The sequence below is a fragment of the Phaethon aethereus genome, assembly GCF_964289735.1.
Source record: "Phaethon aethereus genome assembly, chromosome: 4".
NCBI classification, from domain to species: Eukaryota; Metazoa; Chordata; class Aves; order Phaethontiformes; family Phaethontidae; genus Phaethon; species Phaethon aethereus.
Genome location: NC_138578.1, coordinates 58,765,498 through 58,787,825, shown reverse-complemented (window position 1 = coordinate 58,787,825; position 22,328 = coordinate 58,765,498). Strand labels below are relative to the sequence as shown.

Here is a 22,328-nt window from a genome sequence, read left to right as displayed (position 1 = left end):
ATGGATCTATATTGTGTGTCACAAATACTGTATTTGTCTAGTGCTGTTAGTTCATAATTGCAAAACTGTATGGTCTATGGACAGCTTCACTTGAAACCGAGAACATTCAAATAAATGAATCTAATTTTTTCTTCAATTCCGTTGGCAAGTGTACTGGCTAAAAGGGTAGTGTATCTCCAGTATTGGGAAGCAATGACTAAAACTCTCTTATGTATTTAAACCTCCTGGTCTTGAGACAGTTCAATTTGGTGGACATCCTGTGAGGCTACCTGACAGATACCTGATGTGTTACTTTTTCCCAGATGATTTAGGGAGTGAGAAAAAGGTTACCTCAGATGTCTTGTTCAAGAGCTTCCTCAGAGCATGAGCATAAAGTCTTTGTTCTTTCTCATCCAGGTTCTCTTCAGGTGCTCTTCCAGTGGCTTTCCTGTGGGCCTAGTCTTAGACTTGCTGAACACTTCAAATACAGAGCCTGCCAGAGCAGCTGAGAGGTCCACTCAGTCCTGGGAAAAGAGATAGGAAAAAATGTTGTGAAGTCCTCCAGGCCTCCTACCTTGCACTGCCTGGCTGTAAAGCAATATAGCCCAGCTTAGGTCCTCAGCCTCCTCTCTAGTCCCCACTGTACTATTTGAAACCTGCAATCTTATCTTTGTTGCTATTGTTTGTACTTGAATAACAGTAACTTGTGTTACGGGATTGTCTGCATCCCTAATACAGGTGTTTTCAGGAGAGAGGTTTGTACATCCCTTTGCACAGATAATGGACATGAGACGCACCCCCTTTGCCTTGTGATGCTACTGGTATTGCTTGTTGAACTGTTGTGCTAGCAGTGAGTTGTCCAGATCGTTGTCATCAGTTTAGCGGATTATGACTTGGAAGCAGAAGTGGGGAGATAGTTTCTTGTCTGTTTTCTGTGCTTTCACAACCAGTATTGTCCCGAGATAGGTGTTTGCTGTTTACAACACAAACGCTAGGTGCCATGCAGAACAGCTGCCGAGTAACTGTCCATTAAATTTTAGTCACAGGTGTCTTTTAAGTTCCCTTCTTCTGCACACCCCGCTACTACTTTAACTTGCAAACCTGATCAAGCTTAAGGAAAATTGGGGGGAAGTATACTGGCAAGAACTTGGAAACTTTATTGCAACAGCAAGTTTCTGCTTCATAGATGAGGCAGTTGTACCTCTAATCAGCCAGATTGCTGAGAGTATGTATGCATTTTTAACATTGAATCAGTGTGCTAAGAGTCTATGGAGAGATGCTGGATTTGGGTGCAAATCAGATTGGTTTAGCGCTTGCAGGACTCAGGAATATTATAAACTTTGATTTCATTTTTTTCTATCCTCACATTCTTTCTTCATCTCTCTTCAGCGACCCCCTAACATAACAAATTCATGTTTCATTTGGAGATTTCCTTAAATAAACAATGGGGAAAAAATCTTTCTGAACTTTGAAGGCCATTCTCTCTTTTAGGAGAATGGTGGCCTCCTTGGGACCTTGTGGGTTTTTGTCCCCTCAACAGAGTAATCTGTTTGAGATTCAGCTCATTTCTTCCATAGACAAAGGCAGGGTCTCTTCTCTAGTTCTTCCCAGCTGAGCTTCATATTTAATCAAGCTTGGTGTTCTCTGCGTGGCACAGAGTTCAGTAATCCAAGCTATGTCTGCACAGGGCAGAGCAGGTGATATTTCTCTGGGGAAAGTGTATTCATCAAATCATCTTAATAGCAGTGTGTCTTGCAGGTCAGCAAAAACGGCTTTGGCAAAGAAGTCACAAACAGTAGTCGGGAACCCTACAAGTCTTGAAAGTCCCGACCCAACAAACATTAGTTCACTTGCTACATATTCTGAAAAGGAATATTTTGTGTTCAGCTGGAGAAGGGGTTCGAGCTCCAGGTCCCTGCTAGATGCTGTGGTCGTTTCTGTGAAGTCATATACATGTCTTCTGGTCAAATTAGTGTAAAACATCCTGAAAGCATTTATGATTTTTTTTCCTTTCTAAGCACAAGAGTTTCAGTTTGGTTTAGGTAATCTGGTACTTTATTCTAGTGAAGAATAGTGCTTTCTGTGGATTGCCCTGCTTGTTCTGTTTCAATATGGCTTCATAAAATAAATTTGTTTGCTCCATGGATGCATCAGTGCTGCATCTAACACCAGGGATGTTCGAGCTTAACTCCCACCAGAGGAAGCTGTTTGTGTGAGGCCCAGGTCTCTGCAAAGAGACAGTAAAAGAGGTATGCAGTTTATCCTGAGGAATGTAGGAAGCACAGGGAAAAAGCTTGATAATGGCTGTACTGAACTAAATTATGTAGCAAAACAGAAGATCCTTTCTGTTTGGTTAGTATCACCTTTTTTTGATTTTTTTTAGACTAGCAAAAAGGACAAATCCTACTATCCTGTGCTGTTAATCTTAGAATATCTAGAACTTTTTGTCAGCATCAGATCCATGCCCAGTTTTCTGTGCTAAAGCAGGTAAATTCCTCACAGTTCTCTTGTATTATTCCACAGACAGGAAGACTGTTTTTTCTGAGTGGTTTATTTTTCATTTTTTTAAGTTTTTCCTCTCTGACTAAATTTGTCTTGGTTTAGCTGCCTTCTGAACATTTAACCTGACTTCTAAGCTTCCAAGCATTGTCATAAATGCATGTTATAGCAACCAGAGCAAGTAGGATAAATACAAACACTGTGATGGATATACTTTAAGTATACTTTTTGTGGAACTTAAGCATGTTTTTGGATTTAACTAACACTGGGGATTTTTATTTTTCATTTTCTTGAAGCCCTATTCCACCTCAGGGGAAGGTAATTTTTATTTTATTGTTTATGTAAGGTGTGTAGAAAATTTAAGAAACACGCATGGGCTTATGGAGAGTTGGAGAATATCTTCAGAGACTGTCAGAATGGATTTCCTGCACTTAAAACTGTGCTGTTTAGGTAATACATTAAATTCATTAACACTTACGTGATCTCTATTATCCATTTTTTGGAACAGGTACGCAGTTTAGTGGACAAGCATGTGGAATTCACTGCAACTCTTTTCAAGATGATTCTTTGGAAGAGACAATAGCTGCTTTGAAATTTCTCTAGTGTCTTTTTATTAAAGAAGAATTCCTAGTGAGAGGTACAATTCTGTCTGCAATAATAATGCTTCTTATTAGACACAGAGAATCAAATCTCTGCATATAGTCTGTTTAGGATCATTTATTGTAAAGCACTGGCCTCTTTGAAACAAGTAACCAGTCTTTGTATCTGCATTAGTGAAAATAAATAAGGTAAGAAAACTATTATAAATACTTCTCTACTATATGTAAGATGATAGATGTATAGAAGTATAGATCATAGAATAGTTTGGGTTGGAATGGACCTTTAAAGGTCACCTGGTCCAACCCCCCTGCAATGAGCAGGGACATCTTCAGCTAGACCAGGTTGCTCAGAGCCCCATCCAACCTGACCTGGAATGTTTCCAGGTTTGGGGCATTTACCACCTCTCTGGGCAACCTGTGCCAGTGTTTCACCACCATCATTGTCAAAAACTTCTCCCTAGAAGAATATAAATCTACCCCCTTTTAGTTTAAAACCATTGCCCCTTGTCCTATCGCAACAGGCCTTGCTAAAAAGTCTGTCCCCATCTTTCTTACAAGCCCCCTTTAAGTACTGGAAGGCTGCAATAAGGTCTTCTGGGAGCCTTCTCTTCTCTAGGCTGAACAACCCCAACTCTCTCAGCCTGTCCTCACAGGAGAGCTGTTCCATCCCTCTTATTATTTTTGTGGCCTCCTCTGGACCTGCTCCAACAGGTCCATGTCTTTCCTGTGCTGAAGGCTCCAGAGCTGGATACAGGACTCCAGGTGGGGTCTCACCAGAGCAGAGTCAAGGGGCAAAATCACCTCCCTCGACCTGCTGGCCATGCTGCTTTGGATGCAGCCCAGGATATGGTTGGCCTTCTGGGCTGTGAGCACACCTTGCCGGCTCACGTCCAGCTTTTCATCCCCCAGTACCCCCAAGTCCTTCTCAGCAGGGCTACCCTTGATCCATTCATCCTCCAGCCTATATTGATACCAGGGATTGCCCCGACCCAGGTTCAAGACCCTAAATGATATGTGTATATATGTATTTGCAGGATTAGAGCCTAAAAAAGAAAAATTGTATTGAGAACCTGAAAATTAAGGGAAAAGTGTATTCTAGTGAAAGAAAATTTCATAATTCCATACAAACTTTGTTTTTTGCAGAGTCAGCAGGATTGTGACTTGCACTTACACAATCAACAACTGGAAAAATGCCAGGTTCTAAAAGTAACTTGGTGTCTTTACATGAGGATGTTATAAATGAAATCTCAGACTTGAGTAAAATGAAAATTTCAGATGAAAAAGGCTCGGTTGAAAAAAGAACAATGACTCTGATTGAGAAGAATGGCTATCACGACTCTGTATACATAAATGCAGCTAAGATTTTTCAAGGCATTCATACTAAAAAGTCGAAGGATAGAATATTGGTGCACTATGGTGATGACTCAGTATCTCCCATGCTGACTTGTAAAGATGAGTATTCCCAGCGTGTATCTTATGAACTGGCTTTCAGTGCTCTAAAATGTAAGTGCAAAACTTTCTCAAGAAATGCCAACAGAAATAATGCAGCAGAGAAAAATACGGAAAAACATAGTGTTTAGTTTCTGCCTAACAGCAGAGATCTGGGGAATTTTTTGTTAAAGTACAGGTTACTACTAGACTACTCATATCCCTCAGATATTTAAATATATGTAAGTGTTGTTAGCATTTTGCAAAGTCAAACATTTAAGTTCTATACTTTTTCATGTAAAGGAATTACACTTATTTAGAGTTGCTACTGTTTATGATTGAATTTGCCCTTAATTTTCATGATGATTAAACTTTCAGCTTTTTCTTTAGTGATTTATAAGTTTTTCTTCCATAGAATCTTGTAGATTTCATAGTGTAACTTGTCAATATTTTATTTTTTTGCAGATCAAGATCTTCTTGAAGAAATATTGTTAGATAGTTGTGTTTACCCATGCCAGTCAATAGTAAGTGAAGATTTTTGTGAGGAAATAAATTTTGTATTTTCTGAGTTGATGTAATTACAATCTTTTCTGAGTATTCTGCAACATTCTTCAAAACAACATTTGTTGTTTTGAACTATATGGTAGCCTGAGACCGAAATACTGCTGTCCTTTTTAGTTAGCTGTCTAGAGCATCAGTCTCCAAGGTACTAGATATGTTGTTTGTGAGATTCTTATTGCACCTCACTGCCGGGAATCAAGAAAGAAAGAAAGAAGGAAGGAAAGTGAACCATAATGCTTACTGCAGTGCAATACTTGCTCAGTGATGTTGTTCATGAGCCAGTCCATGTCGATGAGCTTTCCTTCCCTGCCGTATCCCCCTGTGAGTGGGGAAAAAAGTCATGTTCCCTTCGTGTCTCTGGGAGCTGGAAAACAGAGTGAACCCCAGCAGAAAAAAGAATGCATTGAACCCATGTTTCATTTCCTGGGCAAACAGTGTTGTATACAAAGATTATACTGGCAAAAATTGGTCCAGTTTACTCTTTCAACATGCTTTCCTGCTTTGATGTGAAAAGAAAATCTAGAGCTGGCAGAGTAATCAGCTGTTCCTTCCAGTTTAGTCTTTCGTGCCTGTGAAAATTAGAAGATGGATTTGAACTGATGTTATTTGTGGAGATTGATGTGAGCATCTATGATCTAATGATTTTTGGCTTGTTTTTGTAAGGGAGTAAGACCTATGTGGTAACATTTTGTGTGTGGTGGTATTTCCCTTATAACTTGAGTTTTCTAGCTAATTTTGGTCATGTTTGTCAGAAGGTGAGAGTTTTCGAAGGCATAAGAACTGTAGGAATTGAATGAAAAGAGGCAGACAAGGGTAAGTGAAGTGCTGTTAATTACTGTCCCTATAAAGGAGATGCTCCCTGTTTTAAACATTTAGACATGGGAAGGAGATTTTACATATGTCCTAACTGCAGAATGGTTATTATAACTGACCTTATTGGTTGTTACATACCAAAGAATCTAACAAGAAACAAATTGATAGACAAGAAGTTTTTCTTTGTTTAGCTATTCAAGGAACTACTTTGTGAGAAAATAATTTCAAAGTTTAAATTCTGATAGCATTAAAGGTTGTTAAGGTATAGTATATATATCTCTGTGTGTGGAGAATGTTTTTAATTTTGGTAAGGTAAATAACTTTTAAGTTGTGTATTTGAATTTAAAAAAAATTCTTCAGTGTTTTACTAACTCTTCATGAGGAATTACATTCATATTCTTACAAATAAGGGTTTCATTGGAGTTTTTAATGCCTCTTATATGGGAGACTGCTGTTTGATATGGATCTTTTTGCAGAAGGCATGCATTGTGTTACTTTCTGTATCCAGTTGCTTTTCTGTTGCAGCCAGATGAATTAACCAGCTTGCTTGTTGTGATGCTTTATGACCTACAAGACCGAAAGTTTCAAGCACGAGAGATTTTTAATGAAGAGGAACTTGTAGCAGAAGTTCAGAAAGTAGAGCATTATCTATACAGGTATACATGCTAAGAACTTTTTTTGTTGATATATATTAGCAGAAATACAGATTTGTATAGCCAGTGCCTTTTTTTCATAATTGTCAATATTACAGATTTTTTTTTTTTTAAGACCTTCAGCTTCAAATTTTGTGGGCTTTGTTTTTATTTTTAATGAGAACCTAGTTTGAAGGGTAAGTATGAGGGGGAAGGCCAATGAGGCAGATATCCTGCTGGGAGTCTGTTACAGACCACCCAACCAGGATGAAGAGACAGATGAGACATTCTATAAGCGACTGGCAGAGGTCTCGCATTCGCTGGCCCTTGTTCTTGTGGGGGACTTCAACCTACCGGACATCTGCTGGAAGTATAACACGGCAGAGAGGAAACAATCTGGGAGGTTCCTGGAGTGTGTGGAGGATAACTTCCTGACACAGCTGGTGAGTGAGCCCACCAGGGGAGGTGCCTTGCTGGACCTGCTGTTTACAAACAGGGAAGGACTGGTGAGAGATGTGGTGGTTGGAGGCCGTCTTGGGCTTAGCATCCACGACGTTAGAATTCTCAGTTGTGAGTGAAGTAAGGAGAGGGGTCAGCAAAACTGACCATGGACTTTCGGAGGGCAGACTTTGGCCTGTTCAGGTCACTGGTTGAGAGAGTCCCTTGGGAGACAGTCCTGAAGGACAAAGGGGTCCAGGAAGGCTGGACAGTCTTCAAGAAGGAAATCTTAAAGGTGCAGGAGCAGGCGGTCCCCATGTGCTGTAAGAAGAGCTGGCGGGGAAGGCGACCGGCCTGGCTGAACAGGGAGATTTTGCTGGGACTCAGGGAAAAGAGGAGAGTTTATCACCTCTGGAAGAAGGGGCAGGCAACTCACGAAGAGTACAAGGATCTCGTTAGGTCAAGCAGGGACAAAATTAGAAAGGCAAAAGCCCAGCTAGAGCTCAGTCTGGCTACAGTCATAAAGGATAATAAAAAATGTTTTTACAAATATCTTAACAACAAAAAGAGAGCCAAGGAGAATCTCCATCCCCTACTGGATATGGCAGGGAACATTGTCTCCACGGACGAGGACAAGGCTGAGGTACTTAATGCCTTCTTTGCCTCAGTCTTTAATAGCCAGACCAGGTATCCACAGGGTATTCAGCCCCCTGCGCTGGAAGACGGGGATGGAGAGCACAATATACTCCTCATAACCCAGGAGGAAGCAGTCAAGGACATGTTAAACCACCTGGACACCCACAAGTCTATGGAGCCTGATGGGATCCACCTGAGAGTACTTAGAGAGCTGGCAAAGGAGCTTGCCAAGCCACTCTCCATCATTTACCAGCAGTCCTAGTTAACAGGGGAGGTCCCAGAAGACTGGAGGCTTGCCAATGTGATGCCCATCTACAAGAAAGGCCGGAAGGAGGATCCTGGGAACTACAGGCTGTCAGGCTGACCTCCGTACTGGGGAAGATTATGGAGCGGTTGGTCTTGAGAGTGCTCACAGGGCATGTGCAGGACAACTAAGGGATCAGGCCCAGCCAGCATGGGTTCATGAAAGGCAGGTCCTGCTTGACCAACCTGATCTCCTTCTATGACCAGGTGACCCGCCTAGTGGATGAGGGAAAGGCTGTGGATGTTGTCTACCTGGACTTTAGTAAAGCCTTTGACAGTGTCTCCCACAGCATTCTCCTGGAGAAGCTGGCGGCTTGTGGCTTAGACAGGTTTACTCTTCGCTGGGTGAGGAACTGGCTGGATGGCCGAGCCCAGAGAGTTGTGGTGAATGGAGTTAAATCTGGCTGGTGGCCGGTCACAAGCGGTGTTCCCCAGGGCTCGGTTCTGGGGCCGGTCTTGTTCAATATCTTTATCGATGACCTGGATGAGGGAATCGAGTGCTCCCTCAGTAAGTTTGCAGATGACACCCAGCTGGGTGGAAGTGTTGATCTGCTGGAGGGTAGGAGGGCTCTGCAGCGGGATCTGGACAGACTGGATCGATGGGCAGAGGTCAACTGTATGAGGTTTAATAAGGCCAAGTGCCGGGTCCTGCACTTCGGCCATAACAACCCCATGCAACGCTACAGGCTTGGGGAGGAGTGGCTGGAGAGCAGCCCGGTGGGAAGGGACCTGGGGGTGCTGGTTGACAGTCGGCTGAACATGAGCCGGCAGTGTGCCCAGGTGGCCAAGAAGGCCAACAGCGTCCTGGCCTGTATCAGAAATAGTGTGGCCAGCACGAGTAGGGAAGTGATTGTGCCCCTGTACTCGGCACTGGTGAGGCCGCACCTTGAATGCTGTGTTCAGTTTTGGGCCCCTCACTACAAGAAGGATGTTGAGGTGCTGGAGCATGTCCAGAGAAGGACAACGAAGCTGGTGAGGGGTCTGGAGCACAAGTCTTATGAGGAGCAGCTGAGGGAACTGGGGTTGTTCAGTCTGGAGAAGAGGAGGCTGAGGGGAGACCTTATCGCTCTCTACAACTCCCTGAAAGGGGGTTGTGGAGACGAGGGTGTTGGCCTCTTCTGCCAAGTAACCAGCGATAGGACAAGAGGAAATGGCCTCAAGTTGCACCAGGGGAGGTTTAGATTGGATATTAGGAAAAATTTCTTCACTGAGAGGGTGGTCAGGCATTGGAACAGGCTGCCCAGGGAGGTGGTGGAGTTGCCATCTCTGGAAGTGTTCAAAAAAACGTGTGGATGTGGCACTTCAGGACATGGTTTAGGGAACATGGTGGTGCTGGATTAATGGTTGGACTTGATGATCTTGAAGGTCCTTTCCAACCTTAGTGATTCTGTGAAACTTTCATATTCCTATAGTTAAGAAAGGTGCAGCTAACAAACCATCTTTATATTGTGGATTATTTTGCTAAAAAAAAGGTATCTTATTTTGTAGTTGTTGAAACTTTTTTCATACAATTTTTAGAAAAGAAATTAAATACTCAGTAAACATAAACATGAGTGTAATAGAGTCAAGAGGTCACGGAATGGAATAATATTGATTTATTTAGCAATACTGCTATTGTGGAATTTTGTTAAATATTTATTATTTTAAGTAATTAGAACAAAAAAAGGATATGTAAAATAAACATTTTAAGTAGTGTTCAAGTATTTCTTTTGTCAGTCTGTTGATGAACGCAACAGACATCTGTTGGACGAAATTGTATTGCTGCTGGATTTAGAATGGCCCAAAAAGTTCATGAATATCATAAGTGCAAGGTATTCCTGCAGGGCAGTAAGTAATATACCTTGACATCTGAAGTAGCTCACCAGCAATTTTTATTTGCTTTGAATTATCACATATCAAGATTATGCATAAAGCTTGTGGGAAGAAAAGACTGGGCATATTTTCTCTGAGATTTTCTTGTAACAGTAATAAAACTGGTTGCCATCATACTTGTGTTGTTTCTGTACACATTCAGAGGTCAGCTTTCATCAAATGCTCATTCTGCACATATATGTATTTATATCTTCAAAGAGACAAAAAAATCTGATGATTGTATTCCACGGATTGCAGTTCCAAACCATTTTTTTTCAGCTGTCTGAGAAAATGGATATATTTGGGAGTCATTTGTCATAATTCCAGTCCCATGTGCGTTTAAGTAAAACAGTTTTAGCTGTGTACTACTGCCTTGCATCCGCTGCTGTCTGGGGTAGAAAATGTCCTATAACTGTGTATTTTCTGCAAAATGAGACCTCACTTTTGGTTTTGGTTTCTGAGCAAGACAGTATTATAACAGAGATACTGCATGTTAACAGCTGGTGTAAACACTTATAAACACTTACAAAACTTACTAAACTTGTGATTATGTTTTTGTAGTTTTAGGACCAAATTGGCAGCTGCATTAGCAAGATGTCGCATCAAACATGATGCTCCTTCAATTGAATACATTCTACCAGAAGCCATACGGAAGCAGGAACAAAGGGCTTCTGCTTTACCTTTATGGGTTTGGATAAACACACTTAAAACCAGGTGAGGTCTTTAAAGTATCATATAATATTGATATTATTATATATGAAGTGATACAGTTTGCTACAGACTTGTTTTAGAATTTCCAGGTTATATTATTAACAATAATTTAAGTTTCTTATAGTAAATTCTGCTTAGCCCAGCAACATTGCCTTATGTTTGTTTGTTGTTTTTATAATATTGCAGTAACAGTATTCGTAAACCATAACAACATTGTGAAACAGTTTTTCTTACTATTCTGTTGCTTGTGTGGGTCTTTTGCTAAATAAAGGAGGAAATAAAGTTACAAAAAACTACATGGGTGAGTAAACTCTGTAACAAAAAATAGAGAGAAAACTTCTAAAAAAGTGTATGTATTACTGTAAGCCATAACATTGGCAAAGCGTGTTAAGACAGATAACAATACTTAAAACTGGTGTTTATTCTGTAAGGATAGTGTAAACTTAGAAGGATTTTTAAAAGTGTATTTTTATTTTATTACAAGAAATTTTCTATTAGAAAATCCATATAATCAATGTGACTGTTTAAGTAACTTGTATATTTAATAGTCAGAGTTGTATGTTAACAGCCTTCAAGATGTCTTCAGAGATTTGAAGAAGAAGGGATTCACAAAAGTTGAAACTGTGTCAGACTTTGACCATTATACGTACTGTGTGGACCAACATTGCCATGATGTATTGGTTTTTCCTTCCTCTCTTAAAGAAGAACTGCTTAATTTAGATCTTTTTGCACATTGCAAACTCTTACTGCAGGTGAGTTGATGTCATCCTTGAGCAACATGATCTGCAAACTAAAAGAACGCTTTGCATTAGAATGAGGTCATGTATTGTGTGACAGTCCTATTAAATGAGTCAAGCAGCAACATACTCTCACAAGGTTTTGGATGTTTTTAATAATCAGAAGGCTAGAAAATGTTTCACTTAAAATATTTAGCATGCAAATGTTAATGCTTATAATGGATAGTTACAATTAAGTTAGAATGTTTTAAATTTAATCTTAACACTGTTGAAATAAGCCTCAAAAATGGTCAAAGAGGCAGTCTCACTTCTGAAAATGTGAGGGAAGTTTCTATGCAACTCTATATGTTAGTAGAAAATGGCATGCTACTATTGCAATATCTCCTCTTCTTTAACTGCATGTTTGTGATGGAATGGTGACGCTTCTTTGTATTTTGTGCAGTGTGGCTCCTAAATCTTCATAAACCCCACTGGTCTTATTCCTGACTTGCCATCATTAGCCTCTCCAGGCAAGATTGGTCGGAAGTTCCTGTTGTAAAGCAGTAGTTTGGAGTAACTGTGCAACAATACACAACCAGAAATTACCTGCAGTGTCTGATGACTATTGAGAGCTTAGCAGAAATATTTCAAAGGGCCTTTTCACTTGATACTTAACATTTTCTGGAAATTTTAGCCTCGGAATTTATTACCCAACTTACAAAGTAAAATAATTCAGTATTCAATTTCAGTGTGTATATTTTGAATAGAAGACTTACAGAAAAGAAGTATACATGAGAGCCCTATAGGTCATGGGGACAAATTCTCAGTATTACTACTTAAGAATATTCAAAGTGAGGAAACAGAACCTTCAAAACTCCCATCTCTCTTTGGTGGGGTAGGGTGGTACTTGAATGCCCTAAGTGGGTACGTAGACATCGATGTGAATTTAAAGCTGTAACGCTTCCCCCCCCCCTTTATCATCAGCATTTGCCAGGTCTGGTGCACAACATGATACCTGTGGTCCCTATCTGCGCTCTTTGCCTTTTAAAGTAATTTGATGGAGATAATGTTTGATATGTATCTCTTTTTTTCTTCATCACCTGTAGTATGAGATCATTTCCTCTTGTTGAGAGGTCCCTGTGCTTTCTGCATTCAAATCTGCTTCTGTGGTGTTCAAATTTCAGCAAAAATCTTGGTCTTTGATCTGTAAGGGCTTTGTTTCTCCTATAATTGTTGTCAAGAGCTATGTGAATAGCTTTGCATTTCCCTGTTAAGCTGCATCTGAGGAGGTATTCTGCATAGTGTGGCCTACCTTTATCTTCTCTGGAACTGGCTGGTGCTAAGAGTTAGTCCTTTTGGGGGTGATATGCACTTACATTCTTTTCACCTGTAGATGTTATGCTTTCTTACGCATTGGTTAGGATGAATTTTAATTTAGTGAATGACTTAATAAGATGTTTGGTATTGTACTTAATATTTAATTCTGTGTCAGCAGCTATCCCTGATTAATTTTTCTCTTCTTTCCCATTTGTCATGAAAACAATGAAATACTTTCCTAATTTGGAAAAGAAGATTGGCATTCATAGAAACCAAATTAGTTGGTCATACTTAAGTTTTGTGTCATTACTTTCTAGGATAAGTCTCGCAGTCTTGCTGTACACTCTGCACAGGCACTGTTGACTACGGGTGACGACATTATAGTGGCTCACGTGGGTTCTCATCTAACCATTGCCCATATGTCAGTGCTGACAAATCACAGCATGTCCAGAATTTTTGTTTGTGGTGTGAAATCTTCAGCAAAAGCAGCAGAACTGAGGAACTTGTTCAGTCACATGGGATGTAAAAGTAGGTGTTGAAACAGTTGGTATTGTAATAGAGATGTTTGTGATATGTATAAACATGGCATAATTCTATTAGAACTCAGAGATCCCTTGTTTGAGGAGTTGGGGAGGGCAGTAAAAACTTGTCAGCGCTGACAGCTCTTCAGCTACAGTCCAGTTAATCAAGGTTGCAGATTAACCATGTCATAGATGCACCTTCTGAAATGTGAGGGCAAATTTTTCTATATAAGTAGTTATGGTATAGCAGTTGGTGTAGCTAGGAACTTTTGGGTCCATTTATTTGGTGCCTTGGCTGTTGTTTTCAGTCTGATTTTTCAGCTGTTTGAGAATGTTAATCCAAAACCCATGCACTTGTCCAGTTTACCCAGAGGACGTGATCAGAACAGAATGCAAAGACTCTGGAACCCCATTAGCAGTCTTTTCAGTGGAAGATGCTAATGTCTAGATAGTCCTTCAGTCTGAAATCAGTAGGGCATACTTAGGAGGATCGGGGTCTAGCAGGCTCTAGCTCTGTGGAAGTCTGTGTAACACCACTGCCTCTTTGCCTTTATTACATTAAAATTAGGCAGGCTTGCTTGCATGTAGAACTGTTGAGTTTTTCCCTTTTTTCCAGATATTCAGTTATTACATGAAGACTTTACTGAGATTGGGCCAACAGACCTGAGACTTCAAAAGGCAAAAGTTATTTTGCTGCTACCACCATGTTCTGGGCTGGGTGTTGGCAATCCAATAGACTTTATTTTAAATGAACACGGAGGTAACCTTTGATACAATAGCTAACTCATGCTTTCTGGTAGAAGTAGTATTCAAGTATCATGCTCGCTGTAGGGAGGTTGGACTAGATGACCTTTGAAGGTCCCTTCCAACCCAGACTGTTCTGTGATTCTGTGATTGTGGTCTGGACATGGTAGCTGCTTCAGTAAATGGTATTATTTTATTAAAAAACCCCCCACCTTTCCACATTTGAACTACTAGAAAACATATATATTAAATAACGTGCATAATTCTGTGTGTCTGCTTCAAGTCAATAATACGAAGTTTGAGGGTTATTCTGCGGAGCAGAGTGTATATAGCCTTTCCTTTAAAGTAAAAAGACCATAGGCAGAAAATTTATTTCAAGATACCAACGTGTATATAATTTTCCATTGATTACATTCCTTCATTGACTGTTTGTACAAGTCTATTCACTGTACAATTTTCATTAAATAGAGGCAAATAAAAGGCACTAGTCATTACAGCTAAAGAGGGAAAGAAGAATTGTTTAGGCACTCCTTGGTATTGTAATTTGTAAAACCTACCTTCATACTGCTCTAGTAATAATCAAGTCTGTTACCAAAGCGTATTCTGCAAACAACTGAATTTTAAGACACTAATACAAGTTGCAATAATAAATTTACAACTCTCTGCATTTAGATGCAGGATTGCTAAGAGACCTTTTCCAAGGATCTGTATCTGAGGATAAACTTAGGATTCTTGCTGAGCGGCAGCTTAATGAGTTGATGCATGCAATGAAATGTAAGTGTGCTAGCTCTCCAATTTCTGGGACAACCTTGTACTATCAATTCCATTGTACTATCACGTGTTTTTATATAGATAAAAATACACTGATTACTCTACTAGTTAACAGTAAGTGTGTAACCAAAACCCCTAAATAATGATCTCCAAGTTTGAAGGTGTTTCTGTGTCCTAGCGTTCACCAGCCGTTAATACAATAATCCTCAGCCTGTTGTAGAGAACTGGCTTACTGGCTTAGTCATACTCTGCTTTGGAAAAGTTGTAAATGTAGTCTGACTTCATCTTCACGCTGCCACTTTCTTCCCCCCTCCTTTGGTAGCTGTGTGAAAAGACGGGATGCAGCTTTGTATTTGTGCCGAAATCTGCAAATACTTAAAACGATTTGAATTATTAAAAAACACTAGAGATTGAATACTAATGTGTGCAGGAGGCTATATTTTATTGGTAAAAGTGACATCCAAGCATAATTTTTATAATGCTTTCAGTCCTCTCTAAACCACTGTGTCTATGAAGAATTTGAACAGTGGAAAATTTTTGTTTGTTTGTTTTGTAGTTAACAAAGTACAAGCTATTGTTTACTGCACTTGTTCAGTTTACCCAAAAGAAAATGAACTAGTAGTGAAAAAAGCACTGGAATCTGGAATGGAAGGGAATGAAGTACAACCATACAGGTATGGAATCAGTAGTTTTGTCTATGGAAAAATTAAAGTATAACTTTAAATTGTATCATAATTCTTATCCTGGACTGATCTGTGTCTTGCATTACATTAACATTTAAAATATTTTTTTGCTGCCTCTCATTCCATTCCTTGTGATGTTATGAGAGTACTAAGTAGTATCCTCTTGACTTTTTCATCTAATATTTTTATTCCCATCTGAAATGGAGATGGGAGGAAAAGCATCACTGGTTGGAAATAACATTGTGGTGAGCTTCTGATAGAGCTATTGCTTTCATCCGATCAGTATTCAGAGAATGAAGCTAGTTTAAGATAAAATGGAGACTAGAAGCCAGGGAACTTGCTAGCATGCTCTCAGCCTCTGACCTAGAATGATCACTTTCAAAGGAAAAAGAAATTAAGTCTTAAAACGTGAGAATAATGTAGAAGTATAAGAACCTCTGCTGTAGGGTTGCTCATCCTTGTATTCAGGTGAGTAACTTTGGCGGAAATGGCCACAAGAGAGTTGTGGTGAATGGCGTTAAATCCGGCTGGTGGCCGGTCACAAGCGGTGTTCCCCAGGGCTCGGTTCTGGGGCCAGTATTGTTCAATATCTTTATAGATGACCTGGATGAGGGAATCGAGTGCTCCCTCAGTAAGTTTGCAGATGACACCCAGCTGGGTGGGAGTGTTGATCTGCTGGAGGGTAGGAGGGCTCTGCAGAGGGATCCGGACAGGCTGGATCGATGGGCAGAGGCCAACTGTATGAGGTTTAATAAGGCCAAGTGCAGGGTCCTGCACTTCAGTCACAAGAACCCCGTGCAGCGCTACAGGCTTGGGGAGAAGTGGCTGGAGAGCTGCCCTGCAGAAATGGACCTGAGGGTGCTGGCTGACAGCTGGCTGAATGTGAGCCAGCAGTGTGCCCAGGTGGCCAAGGTGGCCAACAGTGTCCTGGCCTGTATCAGAAATAGTGTGGCCAGCAGGAGTAGGGAAGTGATCGTGTCCCTGTACTCGGCACTGGTGAGGCTGTACCTCGAATACTGTGTTCTGTTTTGGGCCCCTCACTACAAGAAGAACATTGAGTTGCTGGAATGTGTCCAGAGAAGGGCAACAAAGCTGGTGAAGGGTCTGGAGCACAAGTCTTATGAGGAGCAGCTGAGGGAACTGGGGTTGTTCAGTCTGGAGAAGAGGAGGCTGAGGGGAGACCTCATCGCTCTCTACAACTCCCTGAAAGGGGGTTGTGGTGAGGTGGGTGTTGGTCTCTTCTCCCAACTAGCTAGTGATAGGACGAGAGGAAATGGCCTCAGGTTGTGCCAGGGGAGGTTTAGACTAGATATTAGGAAAAAATTCTTTACTGAGACTGGTCAAACATTGGAACAGGCTGCCCAGGGAGGTGGTGGAGTTGCCATCACTGGAAGTGTTCAAAAAATGTGTAGATGTGGCACTTCAGGACATGGTTTAGTGGGCATGGTGGTGTTGGGTTGGTGGTTGGACTCGATGATCTTAAAGGTCTTTTCCAACTTTAATGATTGTGTGATAATTCATAATACAAATTTTGCTGTATGTATCAAAAATTCTGATTTTCTTTTTCTGAAGCTTTCATTTTTTTCAGGACAAAATTCCTAAACCACCTTCCCTACCCCCAAAGCCAAAACAAAATCTATTCAGTGTTTTGCAGAAACATCATGAAACTTGCCAAACCACCAAATTATACCTTTACTTTCAAATACAAGCCAATCTCAGATCGTAAGAAAGGGAGAATAAAATGACATTAGGATTTTTGCAAACCTGAGCAAATTTGTGACTGAGGACTGAAGTTCATAAATGGCAGTTCCAGAATTGATTCCTCCTTCACAGTCATGCTCATATCTTGGACGTTTTCGTGTATAGCTCTTGCTACAAGAAAGCTGCTGGTAACCAGCATAAAGAGAACAGTAACAGAACACCATAAATAAAATATGTAGTGTTGTTATGCTTGTCTTAAGGTGAAAGCTCGAGCTGTTTAAGATGCATGTAGTACTTCCTTGTACGCTTTCCTTAGAATTAACTAGGTAACGTATTTGACTAAAAGAATGCAGGCTAGAATGAAAAACTCTGGTGCAGAATTACTAGCCCCTGTGGTCACAGTAGTGTCTTTGAGAGACAAGTTGTACTAATAAAACATCCTGTGTGATCACCACAGACCTACATATTTATTTCCTTTTCCAAGAAAATGAAGGGCTTTCAGGAAGCTCTTGTGCCAGTTGTGCTTACGTGTACTGTATCTTTTGGAATTACTCTGCAGCGTTGGAGTGGTGCTGAACAAAATAAGGCTGTGCTGGAGTTTGGGGTCATGGTCTTAGGGCTGTGAAATTGTAAATAAAGATCATTTCAAACATGTCTAAGCTGAGCTTACCTTACGGGTATGGCAAACTCTTTACGTAAGGGTACACATGGTGAATGGGTGTGTGCAGAGGAGAATCTAAACCATTTGTGCATTTCTCTTTGGCCTCTCCAATTTGAGTTAATTTCTGCATCAATTTTCAGGATCAGACCATCGCTTAAAGGGATTCCTGGTAACAGTGCTCTGTATATATCAATGAAAATAAAGATTATCACTCTTTTTGCATTGAATGATCTGAGCTAAAAGCAAAAATCTCCTATGATGTGTCACAGGACGTAGAGTCTTATTTAGTAATGCAAGGAGGATGTGAGCCTTGTAGTCTGTTACCAAGTCCTGAGCGGCATAAAAAAACCCCAAAACAGATTACAGTGAAGACTTGGGAACAAACAGTTTGGAGACTTCCCATTAGAAATGGGCTAATCAACCAAATCAGGATATTGCTTACAAATATTACTGCATTTCTCTGTAACCATCTTTGAACAAAGCTCTGTCTAAAGAGGATCAGTGCAGCATTGAGGAGGGGCTGTTTCTTACAGTCCTCGGCAATGGGAAGAGGAGGGGGTAAAAAAATGCATAAGGACATTTTGATAGCATTTTTCTTTACTGAAACAGCTTAGTAGTTTAGCAGCCTTACAAGCCAAGTCCTTGAGGCCTGTTTGTGACAGCTAGGGATTACTGGAATACAGGGAGAACGTGAGAAAAGCCTAGTTCTTCCTTCCTCGCTGATGCAGTCTTAAATGAAGATAAGGCTCTATAAGACTGTTATTGAAAGACATAATTTGGAAATTACTTTTAATATATCCTTGTTTATTTTCTTTTATATCCTTAAATATTATTTTCCGGTCATTTGATTATTATTTACAGGCTTATTCCTCCTGATTTTTCTACTTGTGCCAATTCAAAGGCTTCCACTGAAATTTTTTTCAAATTGGAGCCATCAGAAATTTCCAGTGGCTGTTTCCTAGCTATTTTAGCAAGAGAGGTAAGCTAAGAAAATTACCATTTAGAAACACTTAACAGAAAAAGACTATTGCTATTTTCCACAACAGAATATATTGTGGAACATTTAAAAAAAATTCCCAGCTGTTCTTTAGCTGTCTTAAGAACAAAGAATCAGTGAGCAGTTGAAATGCGCAGTTTCTTCCATCTGTGCCAGTGCTAGGAACATCTAGAAGAAATGCACTGTTGCTGTCACACCTTGGAATGAAGTACACAGCTTGATCAGACTCATGATAAATGGTGTTTAGTAAAGTTATTTGTTATGTCTGTATGCCTCACGATGATTTGCCAGTATGCAAGCAGTGTCACCCGTAGGGATTAAGACTTCATTAGAATTTCAGTAAAATAGGTATGACTTGGTTTCCTTCCAAAACTAAGGCATATGCAAATCTGGCTTGAAAGGCAAGGGGCTTTTGCTGGGTAAAGGGAAAAAATCTTCGCATGATTCCTGAGGAAGGGCCTTCAAAGGGCTAGTTTGCATCTCTGGCCATCAGTGTTTTCCTCTTGTGCCTGAGAAAAGTAGGACTTTTCACGAAAACAGGAAGGGGGGAAGCTAATTAGAATGTAATTGAAAATTAAAGATATGAGATCTTATTTGGTTATTTGCACCACTTTCTGTTGTACTGAATTTATGTGCTTGAAAGAAGCTTGTGTCTTGGAGAATTAGAAGAGGAAGATTTTGTTAGAGTAAGAGAATCAGACATGAAAAGCCTTTCAAGTTATTATTGACCTTTTTTCAACGTAGAATATTTTTTAACCTGGCTCCCTGAGCTAGTAACTTTTAGTTAATCATGCTGTGTACACCTGCCTACCATATTCTCTCCGTCCAGAGAAAGAAACACTTGTGTTTCAGTTAGTTGATTGGAATAATTTTGGAGTCAAATTCTAATGCACAGAACCAATTGCTCCTACTTGCATCAATGGCCAGTTTTTAGGTGACTCTGGAATGAGTTTTTTCTGAGGCATAAAATGTGTACTAAGAAGCATAATTTTGACTGAAATTTCTGGTTTTCAGGTACCTACTCCTCTTCTTGGCTAGTTGTAAATAGTTTCTTCCCCATTGCTTCTCTTTACATATTTGGATGTTGACCTGATTCCTAGTTAATCTAGTTTGAGAGTTCCTTGCTTATGTATCATGAGCAAGGATTTTCACTATCATGAAAATTACTATTATTATTGACAGTATTTTGGTATTTTAGTAATTATTTGATAGACGTGTACATATATATGTGTGTACATATATATAGTATTTTAGTCGCATTACAGAGCGAGTCAGTGTGGGAGCTGTGTAGTACCAAGTCCAGAATTCAGTTTCCCCTCTTCAGGCCTGTAGAGGGCAAAGTCTCTGAAAAGCAAATGCTCAGATACCACTTGTCACAACAGCTACATTCTTAATTTCTTGAATAAATAGCTTGGTTAGCATTTATCACATGTGACTTAAGTCTTTCTGCTAGGTTCTGCCATAGTTTTTTCATGGAGTAAAATCTGAGGAATCTGCGATTAAAGTACTGAGTTTACAGCTCTTGTGTTGTGGCTTAGATTTATTGTTGTTTCCTTTGAAACGTTCAGAAAGATTCTTCTGAAGATGCGTCTGTTAAAGACATTTTGGCTCGTGCTGCAGCAAAAGGACTACTAGATGGCCTTGATGTAGAAAAATCAAAGGAAGAAGAGAAAAAGCAACCAAAAGTAACACAACGTAGAACTAATATTACTGGTGGTGGTATAGAGCCAAAGATCGCAGCGTTCCTTCACCATCAAACCGTATCTAACAAGAAGGCTGAAGTTTCTGCGTCTAAAGCAGTCGGTAACGTACAACAAAAGAACGGGAACCGAACAACCAGCCATGTTCAGCTGAAGAAATCCATCAACCCTGTTCCAGCCACAGCTCCTCCTGGAGCACGGAAGCGCACATCTCACTTGTCATCTATGGGCAAGGCCAGTGGAAGACAGACACTTGCCAGAAAGGCACATGCAGAACGGAAAAGGGTTGTATTGAAGCCCGTGGAAATTGTTTTGCCTCCAGTGGTAACACCATATGTAGGTCTGCAAGGAAACAAACCCAGGGTATCAACTTGGCATTGCTTTCACGGCTGGACTGGAGCAAAGGGTTTGGGTGGCAGGATACTTCCACCACCTCTATCTAAAGCAGTCAAGCCAACTGTGCTGAGCCATCCTTGACCATGGCTGTAAGAATCGTCAAGCTTTGTCCCTACCTGTACAGAAAAGGTAAAGATTCCTGTATATATTAATCAATACACTTAACAGTGTATCTTTGTGAAGGATAATCTTGCTGCGGGAAACATACATTATGGGATATTTGCAAGGAAATACCCATGTTAGATAGTAATTTTAAGCTGGTAATTACACCTTAAAGCAAATGCAGCTCAGCTGCATATGGCTGATAGACCACTTCTTGCTATACACTTTAAAGTGACAACTTAAAGCATATGGGGCTTTTTTCCCCCATGACCTGCGTAGAACTGTAGGAATACTCAATTTCAAATTGATATTTTTTTAAAGTGGCTATTTCTTCTTGCAAGCGCTAGATACCATTTTTGTAAGTTACTATTTAGACTGTGACGCATGGAAAGTATGCCCTGCACAGTAACCCAGTTAGCTCGCCTTTATTTCTAAAACCAGATGTGAGCTTCTGTACAGGCAGCTGGCCAAGTGCACTAAAGCCCCTGCACAGGCTTCCTGGTACTTACTGACTTGGTTTCTACTCAGGTGTGCTTCAAAATATTAATAATGAAAACTGGATATTCTCATGCTAGTAAAACTATGTTGTCCTCATAACGTCACATCAGACTATGTCATAGGTCATGACTGCTTCTCACCAGCTTTCTTCACACAAGCAGTCTTAGTCGAAAAGAGCTGCGACTGTCAAAGTTAGTTATTTTTATAATGGCTATTGCTAGTCAGCTGAATAATGACTGAACACAGAGTAGCTTGTCTGTCTTTGGGAATCGCTGCAGGCTTCTAACCTGGTCCCTGTTGCTAGCAAATGGAGAAAAGGGACACACAGAGATACTTTTAACAAGAATCTCATTTAGTATTAAATACGGACAGTATGAAGAGGGAAAGTGGCAGACACTGATGGAATGACAGCAAGAAGAACCTCAAGGATTGTATTTATTCATGTTATACTGTTGGAGAATTGAAGCAAAGGCAGCATAGCAGTATAGAAGGACAAAGGTAGCTGTGGCCCAGAAATAGAGCTTTCCCTCTTAGACAGTCATTTAAGACATCTGGCAAGGGTAGTGGCAGTAGTGTTGACAATATGGTATGGATTCTTAACCTATTTGACATATACACAAGACTGGATTTGGACCCATCCAGCAGTCAATGTAGCTGGATCAGCACTGCCTTTAGACGAAAGAATCAGAATGATACGCTGCCAGCAGTGTAGACAGCTGGCTCTTGTTCATCAGACAAACATCGCTGCTTCCCTGAATCCATGAAAATTTCTCTTAGCATTTTAATCTGAGCCAGCTGGCCCATGCAGAGGCATCGCTCACCTGCTGCATATCCCTGCAAGTAACCTGTGCTCCTTTCCTGTTCCAGTAAAAGGATGAACTCTGCTCATTTCTGAACAAACTGCAAGGATAGATCTAGACCCATGTGCATGCAACTGGATATTCTCATGCTAATAATACTGTATTGTCATCATAACATCACATCAGACTATGTCATGGGTCATGGCTGCTTCTCACCAGCTTTCTTCACACAAGCAGCCTTAGCTGAAAAGAGCTGTGACTGTCAAAGTTT

The 22,328-nt window shown here is 40.4% G+C and overlaps 1 protein-coding gene across 1 annotated transcript; it reads left to right on the top strand.

The window, feature by feature from the left end:
- Window positions 1-4,231: 4,231 nt before the first annotated feature.
- On the top strand, window positions 4,232-20,738 carry NSUN7 (NOP2/Sun RNA methyltransferase family member 7; the record flags this gene model as incomplete). Its single annotated transcript, XM_081999794.1, has 11 exons — window positions 4,232-4,580; window positions 4,971-5,029; window positions 6,405-6,535; window positions 10,301-10,453; window positions 11,019-11,202; window positions 12,801-13,011; window positions 13,621-13,764; window positions 14,421-14,522; window positions 15,076-15,193; window positions 18,426-18,543; window positions 20,130-20,738. Exons 1-11 carry the CDS (start codon window positions 4,268-4,270, stop codon window positions 20,736-20,738), a joined length of 2,142 nt encoding a protein of 713 aa, XP_081855920.1. The 5' UTR covers window positions 4,232-4,267.
- Between the last annotated feature and the right edge of the window lie 1,590 nt (window positions 20,739-22,328).